The 24592-nt window shown below is 42.6% G+C and overlaps 2 protein-coding genes across 2 annotated transcripts in view; one reads left to right on the top strand and one right to left on the bottom strand.

Annotated features, from left to right (window-relative positions):
• CFDP1 (chromatin remodeling protein CFDP1) overlaps positions 1–370 on the bottom strand; it is a 106951-nt gene extending 106581 nt beyond the window's left edge. The window contains exon 1 of the mRNA XM_089692852.1: positions 214–370. Within this exon, the coding sequence (XP_089548978.1) occupies positions 214–274 (61 nt within the window). The 5' untranslated portion in view covers positions 275–370. The remainder of the gene's footprint in view (positions 1–213) is intronic.
• A 396-nt stretch (positions 371–766) lies between these two features.
• On the top strand, positions 767–24592 carry TMEM170A (transmembrane protein 170A). Its single transcript, XM_089692850.1, has 3 exons — positions 767–996; positions 10022–10192; positions 17591–24592. Exons 1-3 carry the CDS (start codon positions 873–875, stop codon positions 17719–17721), a joined length of 426 nt encoding a protein of 141 aa, XP_089548976.1. The 5' UTR covers positions 767–872; the 3' UTR covers positions 17722–24592.

The following is a 24592-nucleotide window of genomic DNA, read 5'->3' as shown; positions in this document are numbered from 1 at the left end:
AAACACAGGGGGTGAAACCGCAGAGGTGTGAACCTGTCCCATTGGAACTCATGATAAACGACTGTAGTGCGTTTCTGCAAAACAGGGCAGCAAACGCTTAGGTGTGAACCTGTGGTAAAGGAAATTGCAATGTGTGTGATGAGCTACACCTCCCATACAACACAATAGCTGAGTGCCGAGCTGACCTCGTGATGTCTCCCGCCACACACCTACCTGAAGGCACATAATCCTCATCATCAGAGGAAGAGTAATCGTCCGAGTCACAATCAGACATCGCCGTACGATGAATTCCTCAATCAGGACCCAGCAACCCAATTCAACTTCAGTCAACCACCTAGGTGAGCAGTACGCATGCCTGGAAGCCGGTCACTTGACGTTGCGCATGCGCCACCCACAGATCCGTCCATGTGAATAAATGTCATACGACCCTAGCGGTGCATGCGCTAAAGATGACAACCTTGGCTTACCACAGCAGGCTAGTTTGTATAACCTGCCCCTCTCGTGCGAAGCAAAAATGAAAGCCTTGAAGGGGGAAAGGTCAAGGGAAAAAGTGCCCTTTACAAACATGGTGTCCCATGACTTCGTGTTCCAGAACCCGTAGCCCTTACGTACATAACCCAAATAAAACGTCACTTCCGCACACAAAGATGGCGATCCGCTTATTGGTTGTAGAGATAACAGACGTCTATAGTAACCAATAATCAGGAAGTATTATATCTGCCAGCCTCGCCTCTCTGTTTCCTCTTTTACCGATTGGCTACTGCGTTGGAACTTGTGCTGGTCTGGGGAAGAAGGCGAAAGGGGCTCGGGGAAGTTGAGTTAGGAAGCTCCGGGGAGCAGTGGAGGCCTGGACGGCGGTGGATGGCGGAAGTATGGACAGCGGAGGGACGGGGGGAGAGACCGGGCTTCTACAGCAGATCCTGAGCCTCAGCCTGGTGCCTCGGGTTGGAAATGCCACTGTGTGCCCCACTTCCACCGCTCTGTGCGGCTTCCCTGGTGAGAGCAGACCCCCTGTGTACACCCCATCCCCCACTTTGTGTGTGTCAGGTGACAATCATTGGAGAGCTCTGCGCCCCTCCTGCTGGGTTCAGGGTGAAGTCCTCTCCCTGCTGCCCCCCTGATATCATCTCTACATTGGAGGGCATACTACTAGAGCCCCATTCACACCTAGCACCTATTACTAGGAAATGATGGCGGCACAAGCCCAACGCACGTTTTGGGGAACGCACGCAGAAACGTGCATTTGTAGAACAGGCAGGTGTGATTTGGGCCAAAGCCTTTTGCCACGTGCCAGTTGGCACATTTTATATCACGCGCTTTGCTTTTGCATGTGACAAAACTCGCATTTGCTTGCTGCGTTTAACAAATCATGGCAGCGCAAGCATGACGCGTTTTCCCAGAAGGCGCAGGTGCCAGGTTCCCCTCTGTGCATGCTCTTTTTCTGTGTTTTTTTTTTGGTACATGATGTGTTTTCATCAGGGATGCACTGAACTTTCGGTGGCCGAAACATAGCGACCGAAAAGGGCCCTATGGGCATTTTGCTGATAAGTAAAAGAGAGCTGATACAGGTGCCGATAATGAGAGGCCTGGCCCCAATGAGGGGTGGACTGACTATTTGTCCGGGGGGGGGCTGTGTGTACTGCAGATGGAGGGCCGGCGGAGAAAAGGTAGGAGAGGAGCTAAGCAGTGTATACAGACAGGATCGCTCACTTGCCTCTTTTAAATGTCATTGCTGGTTTCTTTTCTAATTTTCCAAAAACTTGTGGCAACAAATGAGATCTGCAAAATACTCACCATGCCCTTTAACCACTTGCCTACAAGGCACTTTTATCCCCTTCCTGCCCAGGCCAATTTTCAGCTTTCAGCACTGTCACACTTTGACAATTGCGCGGTCATGCAACACTGTACCCAAGCAAAATGTTTATCATTTTTTTTAGACCGATAGCCTTCTCTTGGTGGTATTTAATCACCACTGGGGTTTTTATTTTTGGACCTTGACAGGCATAACTGATAGGCACGGAAAGGCAGCACTCATAGGTGGCACTAATAGATGGCATTGTCTGACACTGATAGGCGGCACTGACTGGCACTGATAGGCGGCAATGAAAGGCAGCTCTGATGGGCACTTACGGGTGGCATTGATGGGCACTTACGGGTGGCATTGATGGGCACTTACAGGTGACACTGATGGGGCTACACTGATCATCAGGGCACTGATCATCAGTGTAGATGCCTGCTCTAAGTAATTAGCTACTTAGTGTGGTGTTCTCTCTTCTCTCCCTACACCCGATGGGGGGCATGCACATGCACGCTCACACCCGGAAATAGAAAGCGTTGTAAGGGTACGTCACTTTGCCCAGAGTCGTTGGGCGGCAAGTAGTTAAAAAAACTAAACAAAAATAAAAAAACATTTCTCCTGCAATGCAGTCCTTGCTTTGAACTCTCATGAATGTGTTAAGCTCATGACTGTTCAAAATACTAGTGATCTGTGATTGACTACAGCTAATCACATGGTACAGGGTGCTTGGCGATTGGCCCATGTACCATGTGAGAGCTGTGGACCAATCACAGCTTACCAGGAAGAGAAGCAAAGCTGTTATGAATCAGATTGATTCATAACAGCTTTGCTAATAATGTGATCTTGCGATAGCATAGCAATCACATGATCACCGGGTCCCGACTACCGGGATCCGCATTCTATTGTGACATCACTTCTGGGTCCCATTGATCGATTTCCATGCTATCGGGTGATGTGCACTGCATTGCATCCAGTAGAGTACAGGGGTGACATCTAGGGTCTTTTAGACCCTTAATGTCTCAATAAAGAGAACCTGTCACCAAAAATCATCACATGGGAGACTTTAAGTTAAGTAAAATAGGTGTATATTGATTGCTTTGTGTGAAAGTTATAGCGTCTACAAACTATGGTATAGATACTGCAATTTATGCCATTTTTTTTGCTATTCAGCGCTGCACTAGTTTAACTGACAATTGCGCAGTCATGCAATACTGTCTTATTTATTCAGTTGTATCTGACCCTTGGCGATTGCATGGACCGTCACTCGTAAGCGACTTTTTCCATGAATTCTCTTAGCAGTTATTTTACAGGGTAGGTTGCCAGGTCTTTCCCCAACCACTACCTTGCAGGAAATCCCGTGTGGCCAGCGATGAAACTAGGACAATTTAGACAGGAGCCAATTAATCTACCAGTATGTCTTTTGGAGTGTGAGAGGAAACCAGAGTACCTGGAGGAAACCCACACGAACACAGGGAGAACATGCAAACTCCAGGCAGGAGGCGCCATGGTTGGGAATTGAACCCATGACCCAATTACTGCAAGGCAGAAGTGTTAACCACTATGCCATTGTGCCGCCCATGCAATACTGTACATAAATGAAATGTCCTTTTTTTCACACAAATAGAGCTTTCTTTTGGTGGTATTTGATCACCTCTGGGTTTTGTTTGCGCTATAAATAAAAGATCGAACATTTTCAAAAAAAATTATATTTTCTCATTTCTGTTAGAAAAAATATCCAAAAAACTCAAATTTTATAATAAATTATACCAAAATGTATTTTACTACATGTCTTTGGAAAAAATTCCAATAACTGCATATTAATTGGTTTGTGTGAATGTTATAGCGTCTACAAACTATGGTATAGATAATGGAATTTACACAGCTTTTACTTTCTGACTGAATATCACATTTCTTGAGGTGCTAAACTACCAGGATAGTACAAACACTGCCAAATGACCCCTTTTGGGAAAGTAGACAGCCTAAGCTATCTGCTGAGAGGCATGTTGAGTCCATGGAAGACTTTTTTTTTCCCACAAGTTTTTGGAAAATGACCAAAACCTTTTTTTTTTTTTTTTTTTACACAAAGTCACTTAAATGATATATTGCTCAGACAAGCCATGGGTATATGTGAAATTACACCCCAAAATACATTCTGCTACTTCTACCGAGTATGGGGATACCACATGTGTGAGACTTTGGGAGCCTAGCCACATACAGGAGCCTGAAATCCAATGTGACCACTTTGAAAGCCTGAAGGTAAGCAACTTCTTCATTTCACTTCCTCACTACCTATCACAGTTTCGGAGGCCCTGAAATGCCAGGATAGCACCAACCCCCCCCCCCCCCAACCCAAATGACCCCTTTTTGGTAAGTAGAATTTAAAAAGAGGCATGGTGAGTATTTTGCAGATCAAATTTTTTTCTCACAAGGTTTTGAAATATAAAAAAACAGATCTGCAAGATACTCGCCATGCTTCCTATCAAATTTCTTGAGGTGTCTACTTTCCAAAAAGGGATCATTTGGGGGGGGGTGCTATCTTGGCATTTCAGGGCCTCCAAAACTGTGATAGGTAGTCAGTGTAATGAGGAAATAAAGCTCTTTAACCGCCTCCCGCCCGCTATATAAGGAAATGACGGGCGCAAGGCGGTTCTCTCGTTCTTGCAGCTCGAGAGGAGAGGACAGCTGGTAATCGGCATTCCTCAGAGGGGACATGTACACTGATCATCAGGGCACTGATGATCAGTGTGCCCTGATGATCAGTGTAGCCCCAGCAGTGCCACCTGTCAGTGCTCATCAATGCCACCTGCCAGTGCCACATATCAGTGCCTACCAGTGCACATTAATGCCACATATCAGTGCCCATCTGAGCTGCCTTTCAGTGCCAGTCACTGCCGCTAATCAGTGCTGCCTTTCAGTGCCCATCACTGCAGCCTCATTAGTGCACATCAGTGAAGGAGAAAAATCACTTGTTTACAAAATTTTATAAGAAAAACATTTTTTTTCTTTTTTTCAAAATTTTCAGTTGTTTTTGGTTTGTTTAGCAAAAAAAAAAAAACTGGTGATTAAATACCACCAAAAGAAAGCTCTATCTGTCTCAAAACAATTGATAAAAATTTCATATGGGTGTTGCATGACCGTGCAATTATCATTCAAAGTGTGACAGCACTGAAAATTGGCCTGGGCAGGAAGGGCGTATAAGTGCCCTGTAGGCAAGTGGTTAAAGACCTGAAGGTGCTTATTGGCTTTGGGGTCCTGTACTTGACTAGACTGCCAAAAATCTCTCACGTGGTATCCCCATACTCGGGAGAAGTAGCAGAATGTATTTTGGGTAGTTTATGCCACACATCACTCACTCTTCTAACCACCTGAAGACCAAGCCTTTTCTGACACTTTTTGTTCACATGAAAAAATAAAAATCAGTGTTTGCTAGGAAATTACTTTGAACCCCCAAACATTATATCTCATTTAAAGCAGACACCATAGTGAATAAAATGGTGGGTGCTGCAATTTTTTATGTCACAGTACTCACGCAGCAATTTTTCAAACACAATTTTTTTGAAAAAAATACACTTTTTTTTAACATTCAATGCACAAAAACACAATATATTGGCCAATTATTTTGTAAGATATAAAAGATGATGGTATTCCGAGTAAATAGATACCAAAAATGACATGCTTACAAACTATGCATGCCCCGTGCACTGGTGACAAACTGCATACATTTTTAATATCCATAGGTAACAGTTTAAAACCCTTTACAAGCTACCATTTTAGATTTACAGAGGAGGTCTCTTGCTAGAATTACTGCTCTTGATCTGATGTTCACGGTGATACCTCACATGCATTTGAGAAATCTGGGGTTTATCAGACTCTAGATATCTCCTCTGCCCTTACATTATCTAAGCTCACCAAGATTGGTGTGATCAGATGCTTTCCCAATTTACAAATGGCGCTGTTCATATCCTGCAAAACTGAAGTGATGAAATGCTCATAGCTTCCGATTTCTTAGACTATAGAGATGATTGGTGCCATTCTGGTCTCCAATCAGCTCTATGGTCAGCTGGCAGAAACACTGCCTGCATTCTCAGGCTCCCCTGATGGCACGGGACTGCCCGAGACGGCCGTGGAAGGCAGCGGGGGAGGGGGGCATCCTCTCCTGCTGCTTGTAAAAGCAATCTTGCAGCTAATTAGCCACTAGGATTGCTTTTACATGAAAGCCAATTGTCGTCTGAAAAAAAACGATGCAGCTGCAGGCATCATCCTGGTATAACCACTCAAAGTCCAGTGATGTACCAGTACGTCACTGGTCCTTATTGGGTGTATATAGTATGTTTTTGTTTTATTTTTTGCAGCCTGTGGGCTAAATGAAAAAAAAGAGAAGAAATCTCTGCCAGAAAAAGTGTGTTGCATGCCCACCATTAGACTATACCACCCTGCATCCACCCACTTCTAATGGTGGGCACACATGAAATGTTTGAACGGAAAACAAAAAGAGCCTAACAGGTTTCTCTCTTCACATCTGTCGATGTGGATGAAGAAATCTCTTCCAAAAAATTTATTTTTTAAATATATACTAAAGCATAGGGGCCATCCACCCAATGGCCACCCTAGGCCCCCATGCTTCGGCATATATGCTCTTTTTTTTTTTTTTTTTTTTTTTTTTTTAACTGCGGATTAAAAATCATGTATATTCTGAGAGCAAGACCCTGTTGCTGTCAGAATAAACAGGTCGGTGATGCAGTGGAATGGCATTCCTACAAAGAAAACAGCCATGGCTAACAATAAAACAGTAAAATCATAACAGTAGTGAAAAAAACAAAAAAAAGCTACAACTGTTTTTGTTTTTTTAAATTTTAATTTTTTTTTCTACTTTTATTTTTTTGGGTCTTTTTATTTTTTAACTTGAACTTAAAATCATGTATATATACGTGAATTTGCGCCCATATGCTGCCCTGTAGCAGTATTTCTGCTATAGGGCAGTCGGAAAGTGGTTAAATACAGTTTTGGTTAAAAAAAATTTTTATCTGGATAAGTAGATTGGGACACCAGTTTAGCCCTTGGACAAGTAGTTTTTTCAAAAATGTCCACACCCCTGTTTCTCATTCACAGTATACTGGGAATGAGTGATGCAGCCTGGTGGGCAGAGCCCTGCTTGGCCATGTCCTTTTTTTTTTTTTTTTTTAAGTTGTGGCAGCAGACACGGGGAGAAGATTCCCAGTCTGCTGTCACAGCGGGGATCAAGGGGCATGGAAGCAGCAGGAGCACTAACATGTTACACCCTGAATACGGGTGTAACATGTTTGAAAAGGTGAACTTATCCTTTAAAATGGTGATACTTTGGTACCCTATACCAGTGGTCGGCAAGCCGCGGCTCGCGAGCCACATGCGGCTCTTTACACAGTTTAATGCGGCTCTTCTGTGTGCCCGCTCCCCTCCCTCCTCTCGGGCGGCCGCTCCAAAAGTCAGGCAAACTACGGCCCGCATACGGCCCGGCGGACCTTTTAATCCGGCCCGCGGAGCGTGGCAAACATTGGCTGTCAGGATGTAGGCGGGGCAGCGTGACGAACTCCTCTCCTCTCACAGTCCGCCCTGAAGACCGGAACGGCGCGGGAACACGGCGAGAGGAACGCGCGGAGCAAAGGTAAGTGAATTGACACAATATGGGGAATGAATTACTATAGGGGGGATGAATTACTATAGGGGGGATGAATTACTATGGGGGATGAATTACTATATGGGGAATGAATTACTATATGGGGGATGAATTACTATGGGGGATGAATTACTAGGGGGGATAAATTACTATAGGGGGGATGAATTACTATATGGGGGATGAATTACTATATGGGGGATGAATTACTATATGGGGGATGTATTTTCAGTTTTAAAAATGTGGCTCTCAAAATAAATTTCAATCGTGGTTTTGGCGAGATTTGGCTCAGTTGAAAAAAAAGGTTGCCCACCACTGCCCTATACCAAGGGTCCTCAAACTTTTTAAACGGGGCCAGTTCACTGTCCCTCAGACCGTTGGAGGGCCGGACTATAGTTTAAAAAAAAAAAAAAAACTATGAACAAATGCGGACACAGTACAGGAGATGACCAGAGACTGCGGACAGAGTACAGGAGATGACCAGAGACTGCGGACATAGTACAGGAGATGACCAGAGACTGCGGACGCAGTACAGGAGATGACCAGAGACTGCGGACGCAGTACAGGAGATGACCAGAGACTGCGGACGCAGTACAGGAGATGACCAGAGACTGCGGACGCAGTACAGGAGATGACCAGAGACTGCGGACGCAGTACAGGAGATGACCAGAGACTGCGGACGCAGTACAGGAGATGACCAGAGACTGCAGACATACAACGGCAGCGGGAATACTGGGCCGGCCGCTCCATAAGACGCACAGACATTTCCCCCCAAGTGTCTCTTATGGAGCAAAATTGTGCCCCATCATTGGTGTCAGTGGGAGGAATAGTGCCCCATCATTGGTGTCAGTGGGAGGAATAGTGCCCCATCATTGTTGTCAGTGGGAGGAATAGTGCCCCATCATTGGTGTCAGTGGGAAGAATCGTGCCCCATCATTAGTGTCAGTGGGAGGAAACGTGCCCCATCATTGGTGTCAGTGGGAGGAATCATGCCCCATCATTGGTGTCAGTGGGAGGAATCGTGCTCCATCATTGGTGTCAGTGGGAGGAATAGTGCCCCATCATTAGTATCAGTGGGAGGAATAGTGCCCCATTATTGGTGTCAGTGGGAGGAATAGTACCCCATCATTGGTGTCAGTTCGAGGAATAGTGCCCCATCATTAGTGTCAGGTGGGGGAGGAATAGTGCCCCATCGTTGGTGTCATTGTGGGGGGGGGGGAATAGTGCCCCATCATTGGTGTCAGTGGGGGAAGGGGATAGTGCCCCATCGTTGGTGTCAGCGGGGGGGAAGAATAGTGCCCCATTATTGGAGTCAGTGGGGGGGGAGGAATAATGCCCAATCATTAGTATCAGTGACACCAATGATGGGGCACTATTCCTCCCACTGACACCAATGACACGTAACTTTCTGACCCCTGCTCCAGCCTAGGTGCTACTGCAGCCAGCATACTTGGTGGCAGCAGCACCATCAGCACGGCACACTTACCTGTCAGCTGTCCTTCTGCACTCCGGCCTCTCTCTCGATGTTCGCGGGGCCGCTTGGCTCCGCCTCCTCACAGGTGATTGGCCGCCTGTGTGCCTTTCCTGAGCTACAGTTCTGGCGCCCAATCACCGGTGAGGAGGCGGAGCCGAGCGGCAGGAGTGAGGGAGTGGCCGGAGTGAATGAAGGAGCAGCGCTTCCTGGACTGGATCGTCATGGGACTGAGACCCGAGCCAGGTAAGGTACAGCAGCCCCCTGCCCGCCCCTGTACTTAGTGTCCCTTCCTGTCCCGCCCCTGCCGTAGGGCCGGATAAATGGCCTCGGCAGGCCGCATGTGGCCCGCGGGCTGTAGTTTGAGGACCCCTGCCCTATACTGTCCATAAGTGATGCTTAAAAAGGCCTTACAGGTCATAAGTTTAGGTTAAGGGCAAAAAAATGGCCAGAATTATTCATTTCACTCTGGTATGCATGGTAATGTATGTACTATATGTAATGCAATCCTGGTATTCATATTTAGGTTCCCCCATCGCATTTGTTTACAATCATATATAGGGACGGGGTTTTAAGTCCTCGGGTGTAACTTTAACCACTTGTGGGCCAACAACGTACTGGTGCTTTGGTTATACTGGGATAATGCCTGCAGCTGCGTACTCATAGTCCATTGACACTTCCTCCAGCTCTCCAACTGAAAAGCCTGTAGAGAGAAATCTGGAAGAATGCACATTTTTCCTGCAGAATGTACATGCATTATTTTTTATTCAAAGTTGAACCTAACCTTTTTATTTATTTATTTTTTTAAACAAAGCAAGTGTTTACAGTAGTAAAGCAAAGTTAGTAATTGTTACCTTAATTAAATTAATTTTAACAATTATTTCCACTGTTCCCTAACTTTCCTCCAGTGCCGTCGATTCAGTAGATATTCATACATGCCTGAGCAAATATTTCTTTGTCTCCCTTATTGCTTCTGCTGTTTTGGAACTGAAAATAAAATGTCCTCAGGACCAAAAAAACTAAATGAATATAAAATGTGTGCTGTTTTGCAGAAATCCTTCTTTTCTTGAATATGCCTGATTGGAATTTTTATTTTTTTCAGAGATGTGGTATGGCGTATTCCTATGGGCACTGGTCTCTTCACTCTTCTTTCATATACCCGCTGGACTGCTAGCTTTGTTTACTTTGAGACACCACAAATATGGAAGGTTCATGTCTGTGGCGATCCTACTGATGGGAATTGTGGGACCAATATCTGCAGGGATATTAACAAGTAAGCATGTGGATTTATCGCAATTACTAATTTGGATATTTTCTCTACTGTATCTCAAATTAAAGTGATAATAAAGGTTGTTTTTTTTTGTTTTGTTTTTTTTGTTTTTTTCTTTTTTTTTCTTTTTAAATAACACATCATACTTACATGCTCTGTGTAATGGTTTTGCATAGAGCAGCCCTGATTCCCCTCTTCTCAGGTCCCCCACCGTTGCTTCTGACCCCTGCCGAGTGGCAAGCAGTCTTCTATGGTGGCATCCAAGCAGTCTTGCTTCCGAGCCGCTTTGCTTTCTGACCATTCACACGCACAGCATGACTCACACCCACTCTCTCTTCACTGGATATAATTGACAATAGTGGAAGCAAATTGCTCCTGCTGCTGTCTCAATCAGTGAGGAGGGAGAGAGCCGCTGCTATTGCACACATCGCTGGATCGAGATGGGGCTCAAGTATTAGGCGGTTGCTGTGGAGGGAGCTGCGCACAGAATGTTTCTTTTACCTTCATACATAGAATGCATGAAAGTTAACCACATCCTGGCTGCCCTATAGCAGATATACTGCTGCAGGGCGGCAGGGGTGTGAAAAATCGTGTGTATATATGTGTGTGTTTTGTGTGTGTGTGTATATGTATATATATGTGTGTGTGTGTGTGTGTGTGTATATGTGTGTGTGTGTGTATATATATATATATATATATATATATGTGATTTTTTTATTTCCGGGTAGGGTGCGCATGCGCCCTACCCGTGCTGCCATTCGCCGCCACAGCTGTCAATCACTGGGTCCCGGCTGGTGATTACCGTGCATCTCCAATGGGGAGGAGGACTGCTTTGTTTACTAACAGTCCTCCTCCCTGTCAGCTTGGGCACACTGCACAGCCATCCAGAGCAGTGTGATTACAGTGAAGCACCAACACATCGCTCCCCATTAAAACACTCCCAGCACACAGTTAACACTTTGATCTCCCCTCATGTTAACCCCTTTCTGCCCAGTGCCATTAGTGTACAGTGTCAGTGCTTTTTTTTTTTTTTTTTTTTTTTAAAGCACTGATCACTGTATTGGTGTCACTGCAGATGTCAGTGACACCAAGTCAGTTCCCCCCAGTGTCAGAATTCCCGCCACAGTCCCGCAGTCCAGTTATATGTTGCTGATCGCCGCCATTATTAGTACAAAAAAAAAATTCCAGTATCTATACCACCAGTTGTAAACGCTATAGCTTTCACATAAACCAATTAATTTACATGTATTGGGATTTCTTTTAGCAAAGACATGGAGTAGAATACATTTTGGCCTAAATTTATGATGACTTTTGAAGTTTTAAAATTTTTTTACTGGACATATTTAATAACAAAAAGTAAAAAATATTGTTTTTTTTTCTCAAAATTGTCAGTCCTTTTTTTTTTTTTTATTTTTTTTATAGTGCAAAAAATAAAAAACCACACAGGCGATCAAATACTACCAAAAGAAAGCTCAATTTGTGGGGGGAAAAAAGGCCGTAAATTTAATTTGGGTGCAGTGTTGCATGACCGTGCAATTGTCAGTTAAAGTAACGCAGCACCGTAATGCAGAAAAATGGCCTGGGCAGGAAGGGGGGGTAAATCTTCAGGATGGCAAGTGGTTCAAAGCCCTAAAGCTGAACTCCAGTCAAAACATTTATGTTCCCATGCAGTTGGGTTGTGCACGCACTGCATGGGTTAACTGCTCGTTTTTGTCCAAGGGCTCAGGGAAAAGCTATACTTACCCCCACCTCCGATCCTCCGGAAACCACGTTTCCCCACATGTAGCAATGGACTGTTCCTGCTGTTCTCACGTCCACAGCCGGTCTATGGATGTGGAGATGTCAGGAACAGCCCATTCACTGCTAACGTGCGGGGGTGGTAGGAACAGCAGGGATCGGTCTTGTGCTTGGAGGATCGGCAGATTAGTATATCTTTGCTTTCTGAGCCCCTAGACAAAAACAAGCATTTACTCATGCAATGCAGGCACAGGCCCACTGCATGTGACAATAACAATTTTGCCTGGAATTCTTCTTTAAGCCTTTACAACTACTTTAATGATAGCAGCCATAGTTCTTAGGTTTCAAAGGATAAGTTCACCTTTCATAACATGTTACACCCATATTCAGGGTTTAATATGTAACCTGTTATGATTAGGCCGCTCCCCTGCTTTGACAGCTAGTGGGGGATCTTCTCCCCCCTCGCTAGCTGTCAAATTAAAAAAAAAAAAAAAAAAGTAGCTTTGCGGGGCTCTGCCGCCCAGCCATGTCACTCGTTAACTGCATTCTGTGAATGAGAAACTGCACATCTTGTGGCGTACCGTGGTAGTTCATTGGGTCTTCCTGTCAGTATCACGTACGGGAAAGCAGATCTTCTGACAGATCTGCAGGATACCTGCATGGATCCTGCAATATGCTGATCACTGGTGCATTTGTGTACAGGCTCCTGCAACAAAAAAAATAATACATGCACATTTTCACCTGCCAAAAAATGCATTTATGTGAACTTATCCTCTAACAATAGTCAACTTGGGAGTTACATTTATGACATTGTGGAGGATTTACTAAAACTGGTGCACACACAATTTGGGGCAGTTGTGCATAGTAACCAATCAGCTTCCAGGTTTTATTGTCAGCTTTATTGAACAAGCTGAAGTTAGAAACTGATTGGTTACTATGCACAGCTGCACCAGTTTTAGTTAATTTTATCTCATTGTGTATGTGGAGCTTTTCAGCTTTGTAGTATCAGCCTTTATACACACGCTGATAGGTTGCGTCGGGCTTGCGTGTGTTTGGTATTTGTCCAAGAACACTCCATAAGCCAGGTAGAAAATGCAGTTTCCTGGCTTCCAGCCTAAGGGCTTTATTCCCATTCCTCACATTCAGAGTTCTAACGCAATGTGCTAGGCATTTGTTTCATATATCCTTACCTGTTACACTATTGCTCGGTAGACAGGATTCTTGACATATCAAGCAATAGTTTGTCCTGATCCGGGTCACAGTTTCTAATTTCTGTTGTGCTGGCACTGTGATAGAACAGAAGTGATTCTGCCACCTCTTGTGCCACCATAGCTCTAAATGGCCATCAGAGGATGAGCCCCCCAGGGACATCAGCTCTAGTCTCTCTTTCTGTGCCTTCCTGTACCATGGATATAAGTGATTGCAGAGCAAATCCCATTGTCATAGTAGATCTTGTTACCAGCTGCAGCCTCTGCAAAGGATATTGACAGTTCTCTGCTAAACTATTTCCCTATTCTAGTGCATTGACTTTTACTATAATAGGAAGTCAGTAAAATAATGGTGGCCACACACCAATCATCTGCTAGTCCTCAAAAAAGGTTTACTGGATCAAGCAGAGATACTGGATTCTCGATCTGCTTGTTTCTTCACCCCCTTTTGGGGCGTAATCATACAAACTCGATGCTTCAAGAAAAAACATCTTTTCTTTTTAGAACAGAGTGACCATATTTTCCTATTTTAATGTGTTAGGTGTGGTCACATGACTGCCAAATACCTTCCTCGGTCTTCTTGCTGTCAGGGCAGTGGGGAGGTATAGGGATGGCAGACTGAGTTAACTAGTAGCTGAGGAGCAGTTAAAATTGTGTAAGGGAGAGGCAGGTTCTCTTTCCTCCTCCATCCCTCTTCTCTGCTTACCTCCCTGTTTTTTGGTGATGTGTGGAGAGTGGAGCTATTGGACCCACCCCCCTGACAGGTGAGGATGCTGTCAGGGGCTCCTTCCACCAGAATCCCCCCCCCCCCCCCCAGGCTTGGCCCCCTTGGGAGAAATTGGGGTCTCTGGATGGTTTCCCATGCATTGCAGTTCCTCACCTTCACCAAGTGCACCAGGCATCCCCTCTGGGTAGGGGTGAAGACAGGTGTCAGGCCCGGTGTTGTGGCCCATGAAACACAAGGATAATACAGCGGGTAAAATAAGTATTGAATATGTCACCATTTTTTTGAGTAAATATATTACTAAAGGTGCTATTGACATGAAATTTTCACCACATGTCAGTAACAACCCATTCATTCCATACATACAAAGAAACAAAAACAAACAAGTTCAGAAATTAAGTTCTGTGTAATATAATGGAATGATTAAAAGTATTGAACATGCTAACTGAAATTTATTTAAAGTGTTACTAAACCCAGGATCCTGCATTCGCTCTATCCGGTCTCCCATAGTACACAGAACATGGAAATGCAATTATTTTAGTAAATATAAACTGCTAAATGCCTTTTTTCATCAGTAGTTAAAGCAGTCTTGTCATTTCTATCAGTGTCCAGCAGAGCACATGTTAAAGCTTGTAGGAGGAGATCAAACCGCCTTTTTACACAATGCAGAGGATTAACCCCTTAGGTTCCACAGTGAGTATAACAAGCATGCTTTACTGCATATACAGACTGTGGGTTTAGTAACACTTTAATACTTCATACAAAATCCTTTATTGGTAATGACAGCTTTGCAATGCCCCCTGTATGGAGAAACTAGTCGCATGCATTGCTCAGGTGTGATTTTGGTCCATTCTTCCAGACAGTCTTCAAGTCTTGAAGGTTCTGTGGGCATCTTCTGTGAACTCTGATCTTTAGTTATTTCCATAGATTTTCTATTGCATTCAAGTCGGGTGACTGGCTGAGCCATTCCAGCAGCTTTATTTTCTTTCTTTGAAACCAATTGAGAGTTTTCTTGGTTTTGTGTTTGGGATCAACGTCTTGCTGAAATGTCCACCCTCATTTCATCTTTATCATCCTGGTAGATGGCAGCAGATTTTTATTAAGAATGTCTTGGTAAATTTTTCAAATCATCCTTCCTTCAAGGATATGAAGTTTGCCAGTACCGTATGCTGAACAACAGCTGCACACCATGATGTTCCCACCTCCAAACTTCACTGTAATATGGCATCCAAAGAGTTCAATTTTGGTCTCCTCTGACCAGACTATATTCTCCTAGTATTTCCCAGGCTTGTCTAAATGTTGTGCAGCAAACTAAATGAGCTTCAATAAGCTTTTTCTTCAGCAATGGAGTCCTCCGTGGTGACCATGCATACAGGCCATGGCAGTTGAGTGCATTACTTATTGTTTTCTCTGAAACAATTGTACCTGCTAATTCCAGGTCTTTTTGATGCTGGTCCTTAGTTTTTGGACAGCTCTTCTGATAATTATTTTCTCTCTGTAAGAAATCTTGCGAGGAGCACCTGGTTGTGGCTGGTTTATGGTGAAATTGTGTTCTTTCCACTTCCAAAATATGGCCCCAACAGTGCTCACTGGAACATTCAGACGTTTAGAAATCCTTCTGTAACCAACTCCATCAGTATGCTTTGCAACAATAAGGTTACAACGATCTTGAGAGAGCTCTTTGCTTTTACCCATCATGAGATGTTTCCTGAGTGACAATTTGGTAATGAGGCACCTTTTTATAGAGGCCATCAGTTGAGACTGAACCAGCTGATATTAATTTGTACTGATAAGGGGCAGGATTGCTTTCTAATTACTAATAGATTAGAGCTGGTATCTTCGTTTTCAATTCCTTTTTGCACCTTCCTTTTTTCATGTGTTTAATACTTTTTCTCCGTGTCATTCCATTTTATTACACATAACTTAATTTCTGAATTTATTTGTTTGGTTTCTTTGCATGTGTGGATTGCATGGCTTGTTACCGACGTGGTGAAAATGTCATGTCAATCGCACCTTTAGAAATCTATTTACCTAGAAAAATGGTGACGTGTTCAATACTTATTTTACCCGCTGTATAAGCTGGACTTTCTCTCCATGGAACAACAAAAGTAAAAAAAACAAAAACCAAACATAACAACAAAATGTAACCAAACGTGTTCAATACTTTTTAACCACTGTACATAGGGAAACATACATTAAAGTATTTGTAAATCCTCACCTTGTAAAACAACCCATTAAGTTTAAAATGGAAATGAAAGGCTAAACATTTGTGCATAGATCTAAAAAAAAGGGAAAAGGGCGTTTTATAATGTTTTTTTATAAGTGATCACATGTTCTCAGCTGCACAGAGAGGTCGATTTTTGGCAGGAACACCAGGGATTTCACAAAGGAAGCAATACAAAGATAACAGGATACCTTTTCATAGTACAGTACATGGTACAGCAGGCACATATCAGGAATTTGAAATGTTGGGAATTACATTATCTTGAAGTACAAAAATGATGATCTGTAGACATTGGTATAATGCAGATCAGAACATTGCAGTAGTTTAACCTCCTTAGCGGTATTCCCAAGTGTATCTCGGGGTAAAATTTCAGTACCAAGAGCGGTAACCCCAAGCTACACTCGGGCTTACCATGCGTCGTTGCTCAGGGAGTCCCTGCAGCACTTACCTTGTCCTTCGCTCCCACGATGTGTGCCCTGCAGCGTCCCCGGCCATCTCCTCCGGCCGATGCCGGCCTCCGTGTTCCGGTCCCTGTCACGTCGGGACGCACGAGCGCCGGAACCGGTGGCAAATTTGAAATTTTTTAAAAATGTCTTTTTTTTTTTTTTTAAATAATCATTACATAGTAAAACATTGCTGTTTCAATGCATTTCACATACATTTTGTCCCTACTGCTTTGTCCCGTGCCCTGCCTGCATTTTGACTGTTCTTTCTGCCTGGAAACTTAGAAAAGTCCATGGCGTCCAAAAAGCGTCCCTTTACGTCAAAAGCGGTTTTAGAACAGCTAGAGAACTTGCAGAATTGAGTGATAATGATTTGTGGGGAAATTCGTGATCAGACACTGAAAATGATTTTGCGACTTTGCTCAGCGATGTGCGAATTTGCCTCTGTATTTCAAATTTCAGTGTTTTCGGTTTGATTATATTATTGAATTAAATTTATTATTATTATATTATTATTTTTTATGATTATTTAGTAAATTATAATTTATGATTTCGTGTTTCAAATTTTATCCTACCCGGGATGTTTACTAGACTCTTGTTCATACAGATTTCAGTGAGTTATTCCTAAACATTACAGCCTACAATAAAAAAACTACAAATATAATGCAAAAAAATGGTACCGCTTTCAGCACAAAAAATGAGAAATAATCAGACCGCCGAGGAGGTTAAAAAAAAAAAACACTTTTTTTTTTTTTTTTTTGCTGCTGTGGGATCCATTAGCTTTCTATAGACACTAGAAATTATGCTGACAATCCTGTTCAGGTAGCAAGTAAAAGCTTTGTTATTTTACTGGAAGTACCATGGAATATCGGACATCACATTTTGAGTATCGATTTCCAAAAAGTTGGTATATCAGAACGCATTCACTTGCTGTTAAACATTGTAAAATTTGCCATTTTATTGCTTGCTTGTTTAACTTATTTATAATGCATAGGAATTATTGCAAGTTATGGGAAAGCAATATCTCTGTATAATATGGATATTTTTTTTTATATTCCTCAATAGGTGCTGCCATTGCTGGAGTGTACAAAGCTGCTGCCAAGGAAATGATTCCCTTTGAAGCACTAGTCCTGGGTGTGGGTCAGACTTTCTGTGTGCTTGTTGTTTCCTTCTTGAGGATTTTAGCAACTTTATAACTGGCTGCCCTTTCCGGCACAGTCAAAGATGTAAATATGCATTTGGGTTTCAGCATGGTGTTTGCTCAGTGTAGGAGCTTTGATATGAAACACCGCTGTCAATATGACTGATGGATTTAAGTCCGTAAGACTGCCTACGTGTTCAAAAAATCGCTCACTGGCGTCCAGCTGTAGTTCTTCAGTGCCCAGGACAAACCTACTGTATGTAGCTGGAATACAATAAGGGTTTTACATGCCGTTGTCACCAGCTGTTTCATAAGACATTGGCATAAGAAGAATGCCTGTCTCTCCGAAACCCACTAAATACAGCATCGCAACAATTTTACAATCGCTAGCATTTCTGGAATTACAATACAGTTTTCTAATGAATTTTTCATAAAGTCATCTACAAATAGAAGAACAAATATGCACTCTACTCTGTACCTTCCATCTTTGATTTTTTAGGGTTGTTTTTAATGATTTAACAGCACCCAATACAGATCCTCTTTAGGCACTTTTTAAATGATTTTAACATTTTATTCACTTCTTTTAGTGCTAATGCTGCTAAACTGTTTTGTATATATTCAAATTCTTTTCCGAACTTGCAACCATACTTGAAGTGCATTTTACTCCGTTCTTTTCAGATTGTCTTGCTGTTGTGCTAATAATTCTAAATCGGCACAATAAAAAGGCAGTCAAGTTAATGATTGCATTACTTGCCATAGGCGTCATTACTTAATGTACTTTAGAACATCTACGTGGTTTGCAAGTATATGATATCTGTATGATATCAGTATGTGATATATCCGCATTGTCTTAGAAGCAGGTTGTATCCGCATCTGAAAGACCGTTTGATTTTGGCATCAAAAAAGCTGTCTTATACTACAAATGTGTGTATTTTAGCTGTGAATACTGAACACACCACTGTGTCCTTCAGCAGACTTTTGGGGAAGAAAATTATTACTTTTTTGAAGACCTCTATTTTGTCAGGAAGCAAACCCATCTCCACCCAAGAACCCTCCTCTACACCGTGTTCTAGGCACCTCCTTGTGTTGGTAGTCCTACTGCTTGGCGCTTTGTTTCAACCTTTCTAAAGGTTGAATTTTTTTAAGAACTATAGGCAAAAGTTTTTTTTTTTCTTTCAATTTGGGAGGTTTATAAACCCCTGTCCGTTTATTTTGTTGCCATCTGTGTCCCATAGCCAAAACAGAAAGTGACAAAGAATCCCTGCAAATTTAAGGGAATTCCTTGGGGGACCCCCAGGTCATCAGAACTAGTGTCCCCATTGGAAATCTTCTTACTTTACTGGGGGACAACAAAAAATGTGGAATTTTTTCTTTTACATTAATTTTCACTTTCAATGATAATGGTAAACGGGACAAATCGAGAGGCTGAATCTCCCTAATGAGGGCACTGACATGTTCTAATCCATCTTCACTCTGTCCAAAACTAAAAAAAAAAAGGTTTTGCCTTTAGCTATACTTCAAGTTTTTTAGGTACAAACAACAAAGACAACAATCCCTATATTGTGCGGAGATGGCGATTTCTACCCCCCCCCCCCATATCTAGAAGTACTAGTTTCTTAAACCCGGTGTCTGCAGGGAATGGGACATAAGCTTTTATTGTGCTGGTGAGCCCATTGACGAGGGGTATATAGCAGAAGGGGGCAAGGTCAAAGCAAGACAGTTGATAATGTTGCCACCCATGCCTCCGGCTTCCTACTGAAATCCTGTTGGTACCGCCTAGCTTAACAAAAGTTGAGTGGAAAATTATCATCTGATCAGTGACTGCACCCTAACAAATGTAGTCACTGTCAGGTATTTTAGCAGTTGTGGGTGTCACTCTGTCTCAATATAATTGCCAGCGGTGGAGACTCCTCCTTCCAAGCGGGCTGAACGAGACAAATCTATACATGTCTGGCTAGCCTATGATTTTTACACTGGGTTTGGGTGATACAGTGAGTTACATGGGAAGCTGTTGTGGTGTTCAGGTACTTGGAGGTACAAGGTATTCATAGAAATCCAGGTTAGATGTATATAAATTACAGCATGCAGTTTTCTTAAGCGAACATTTTTTCTTGTGAAACATAAGTTTCCTACCTGGAGGTCCTGCAAGTAACAGCTTAATGTTGCAGGTTGACAACTCCCTTTCTGTCTCGCAGCAGTGTTGTCGGCATGTCTTGCTGACTTCTGAAGTTGGCCGGTGGCTTCCTATCTGATAGTAGTAAGCCAACAGCCAACTGAACCATGCTGCTGCTAATTTTCAGGTATTCTCTTAGCATCAACAGAAAATATTTGCTTAAGAAAACTATATACAGTGAGACATCATGCCAAAATGCTAAGAAAAAGAAAAAAAAAAAAAAGATTTAGATTTTGGGTTTACATACAATTAAAAAATATAACTTCGCAGGACAGCTTTAGAGGCCTCTTAGACTGCATTTGAGTGCCTCGAAAGCTGGCTATACACTACAATTTTCAGCTGCTTTTGGATGTACTAGCCAAAATTCACTCCATGGGTAGCCCCTGTTGGCAACCTCAAACCCCCCCTCCCCCCACCACCTTTAATCCTTTGAATTTAAAATCAAAGAAGACAAATGGAAAGTTTTTGGCCATTCAGGGGCTGCATCCAATTAGATACAGCTGCTGTTCAAGTGTTCCGATATCCAGTAGTGGATGTCAGAATACAATAGGAGCAGCAGACGTTTTATTCATTCTTTAAAGTGTGAATGGAGGAAACCTTTTATTTCTTTCTCTCTCTCTTCTTTCAGCCACTAGGCTAAAAGGAAGAAATCTTAGTGTATGAGCAGCTTTAGTTACAGCGGAGCTTCAGTCTCTAGTGAAAAAAATAAATGTTTGCAACTACAAAAACTGTAGTTGCTGACTTGAAAAAAAAAAAAAACAGCGAATCACTTGTCCCTTGATCCAGCTGTGTCCTCACCACAACTGGGTTCACCAGCCGTCCTCTGTCCCCAGGATCTTAAGTGTGGGGTACCTGGCTGTGACAGCTTGCGGCTTCACAGCCGGGTGCCCACTGCGCGAGTAGCTCTGCGCATAGTGAATGGTCTTACAGTCTTCTTGGACCTGGCACATGTCCCAGAAGACTCTGCGGGGGTGGGGGAATTCTGCCTTAGGTGATCAGAGCGGAAGTGGGAGCAGGTAACTGTCAAATTTGGGTTCTTGCTCCCCATAGGTGCCAATTCCTAGTGAGGGGGGGGGGACAAGTTAAGGTGGAAATTCCCTTTTCGGGTGGAGCTCCGCTTTAAATGCGCCTCAATGTAGTGTGTAGAAATACGGTCTTACAACATTTGCATTCACCATGTGAAGCTAGCCTACAAGACTGGTTTAGGTCACTCAAGCACATTTTAGTGTGTCCATAACTCAAAAGAAAATGTGAGTATTGTCCATGATGGAGAAGAGTTGTCTGTGATGGATACTAGTTCACACCTAACCCAAATACACATATCACATTGGCTTCTGCACAAATTCACAAGAAACTGCAACATTCAACAAACATGCTAAGCTGAGATACTTTACTACAGCATAGTTTATCGTTTAGAGGGTAATTACTGTCACTCAATTCCAAAGGTTGGCTATACACTGGACACAGTGATCAGACGAATTGTGCAACTAGCCACTGGGTAATCTGAGCTTCCATTTCTGCCTTGTATATTTGCTGTATTTATTTTTCAACATGTTCCTGTATCCCTAAAGAGAACCACTTAGCATTGTACATAAAAGTCCTTGCTTTGCCTATTATATATGTAACTGGAAAAATCTCTCTGCTCAGGAGAAAGCTTTGAAAATCCTCCCGCTGAGCAGATTCAGCATGTATCTTAATACATGTCTTATGGGGTAGCAAAATGCAGTTGGTTTCTCTGCCTAGCAAAGCAGGAGGACTGCAGCATCATGGCTGCCCTTGAAGGCTTGTGCACATGGCTGTATAACGTGCATAAGCATCCAGAACCACTGTTGGAAACTTTCACTGGCCCAACAGCTGCTGTGTAAAGCCTCCCATTGACAGCAATTGTAAGATGTGACCGTATGTGAGTATGTGCCAACACTTGCATAAAGTACATTCACAGATGCCACTAGGTATACGTCTGTGTGTGTGTGTGTGCGCTTTACACAGGGGTTTATTTACTAAGGTTAGGTTCACACCTATGAAGGTGACATTTGAGCTATTTCTGCATTGCGTTTTTTGATGCGTTTTACGAGGGTTTTTTTTTTTTTTCTTGTTGCTAGGCAGATTTAAAACGTGGCAAAAATGCTTCAAAAACACAATACATGCTTTTCTGCAGCGTTTCCATTGAAGTGTATAGAAACAAAAACGCAACTTTTGCGCTCAAAAAAGTCCTTGACCCTTTCCAAAAACGCACCGGTGTGAACATGTCTCATAGGAAATCATGTTAAATAGACTGTACTGCGTTTCTGCAAAATGCTGCAGAAAACACTTAGGTGTGAACCCAGGGTAAAACTGTAGAATGCAAAATCTGGTGCAGCTGTATGAAATGGCTGTGGCTCACGAGGAAGTTTTTTTTCGTTTTTTTTTAACGGAGGTTCTGGATGCTCATGCACCACGTTTGACCACCTTGCTGCTGTGTGTATGAGCCCCAAAGCAACCCTGTCAGCCTGATGTATACATTATCTGACTGTCAGGCATGGATTATATGCCATTCAGGTCTCTTGAACCATCCTTTTAGCACACCAGCCAGTGTGTAAAGGCCGTTTTTATCTGATGCTGGTTCTTTTTTGCTTGCATTTTCAATTATTTTTTTGGAATATTCTTAATGCTCATGAAACCCTTTGTATACTAAATCAACCTTTTGATATAATTCATTTTGTTGAATAAGTGTTTTAGTTTTTACTTTCTGAAATATGCAATTTGTAAACTAAAAATGAATTCAGATTGTAACTCTTTATAGTCTAACATTGTCTAGAAGAGTCTCCTGTATTGTACATGATCATTGATGCCGGGGGGGTGAAAAAAGCCGTATTACCTGTATTTTCATATCTTCCGGTGGAACCTGCTAGTGGCAAAGCAGCAATTTTTTGTTTTCTCACACCTAAAGCCTTTGTTTTGTGTGTCTGTCTCAGGAATTCATCTGTGTATACATAGATTAAATTTATGTTTGAAACATTATTCTAGTTGAAGGCCAGCAATGACAGCCCTTTATAATCCTCTCATGACAGCTGTTTTCTGACACATTGATCAGAGCACATTGGATGAATCTTAGTCTGTGTCCACCGCAAACTGAAATATCATTTTGTAGGCAGACTGGCCCTTTCATGCTGTCAAGCTATATCGTGGACCTAATAGGCAGCCTAACAAAATTATTGCTAATTGCGAGGCAGTAGCTTAGTGTTGTCTGCCAGAAATAGGAATGTTTGTTAGTGGCAGAATGTCATTTTGTGACATTTCAATAAAATAACAAAAAAATGTAACAGTGCCTTGTGTAGAATACAAGGCACCTCCCCTCACCCCCACTACACGGTGGACACCTGCCTGTATCTGTTTTGTATGCAGACTGGTGTGAATGAGCCTTTAGGATTTGCATACACTTTGGTATGTATTTACAGGGCTATTCATCCTGTGAAACTGTGTGCACATTTTGTTGTATGTTTAAATGTTTGTTTGCAAAATCAAATGTTACTAGGCTATTTTATTCTCCCCTAGGTAGATGCAGCATCAGTCCCCTGCCTGCTAAAAAACCGCTGATCACTCAGTTCTCAGCCTTCAATGAGCAGAAAGCCAGTGACTGACAGTCACTGGCTCTGTTCTGCCCCTTCAGTGCCCACCGGAGTGCTGGGGACGGGAGCGGCTGGCTCAGGCACTCAGTGGCTCGCTGAGAGGCTGAGCCAGCTACCAGTCCAGGCATCTGGGTGGATCCTGTCCATATGGTCGAGATCGTTTAAGAGCCTGGGTTGGCTGAGTGATGTCAGCCAACAGTGGGCTGTCGTCCAATGTCTGCTGAAAATGGGTCACAAAGTGCACTCTTGTGATCCCCAGGAGACATACAGACAAAATAGCTTTGGCTATAATTCTCAGTGAAGAAAATACCACATTATGGCGCTGATGAGCATAGGATATAAATACTTATTTACTAAGATTAACTCCATCTAGTGGCCATAATGTTGCATTTTCCTGAATTACGTTGTTTTTATATATAAAGAATATCTGCCCTGGAGAGAAATTAGCCTAGTAACTTACGGTTATGCTGGCATTTGCACAGAATGAAGGGACAGCATGTCTCGCAGGATGAATAGCTGCGATTTTTTTTTTTTTTTTTTGATTTTTTTTATATAAATACACTGCTTTAATTTGAGACATTCCAACATAATTAAAAATCTGTGGAACCAATTTGTCAGACTTAAACATGCAATCCCTTCATCATTTTGTTTCTGAATCCTACTGCACCTGATTATAGGTAACCGTACTAAGATTAAGGAACACAATTGCACAGACGCAGCAATGCTTCATATGACCTCCTTTTTCCATGATGGATAGTTCTGAGAGTGATATAGATAAACCTACATTAATTGGACGGTGCAGTATTTGTAGAGGAACCCAGGAATGTTACCATGCTTCCGATAGAGCATTAACATTGTAATTTGGTTTTGACCATAAACCAATGCTAACATTACCCTCCATATATTGTTCGGTTTTATTGTGCAGAGCATTCCTTGCTAGCACACTGTAATAATAAACCATCCTTCAGCAGAATAGCTTCTCCTGCAGATATGCTCATTCATGCACCTTTATTGATAATTCATGATCAGTTTAATCTGTACAATAGAGTGATTTTGTTTTAAAGGTAAAATTTTATTTTTCTACTAATGTTTCTTATTCTGGTGTTTAAATGTGTTTATATAATCAATAAAAGGTTTGAGTAATA

Source organism: Staurois parvus, unplaced genomic scaffold (genome assembly GCF_062004578.1).
Source record: "Staurois parvus isolate SC_StPar_1 unplaced genomic scaffold, SC_StPar_1.0 ptg000607l, whole genome shotgun sequence".
In the NCBI taxonomy this organism is placed as follows: domain Eukaryota; kingdom Metazoa; phylum Chordata; class Amphibia; order Anura; family Ranidae; genus Staurois; species Staurois parvus.
Note: the sequence above shows the minus strand (reverse complement) of the source record. Positions and strands in the feature narration are given on the sequence as shown.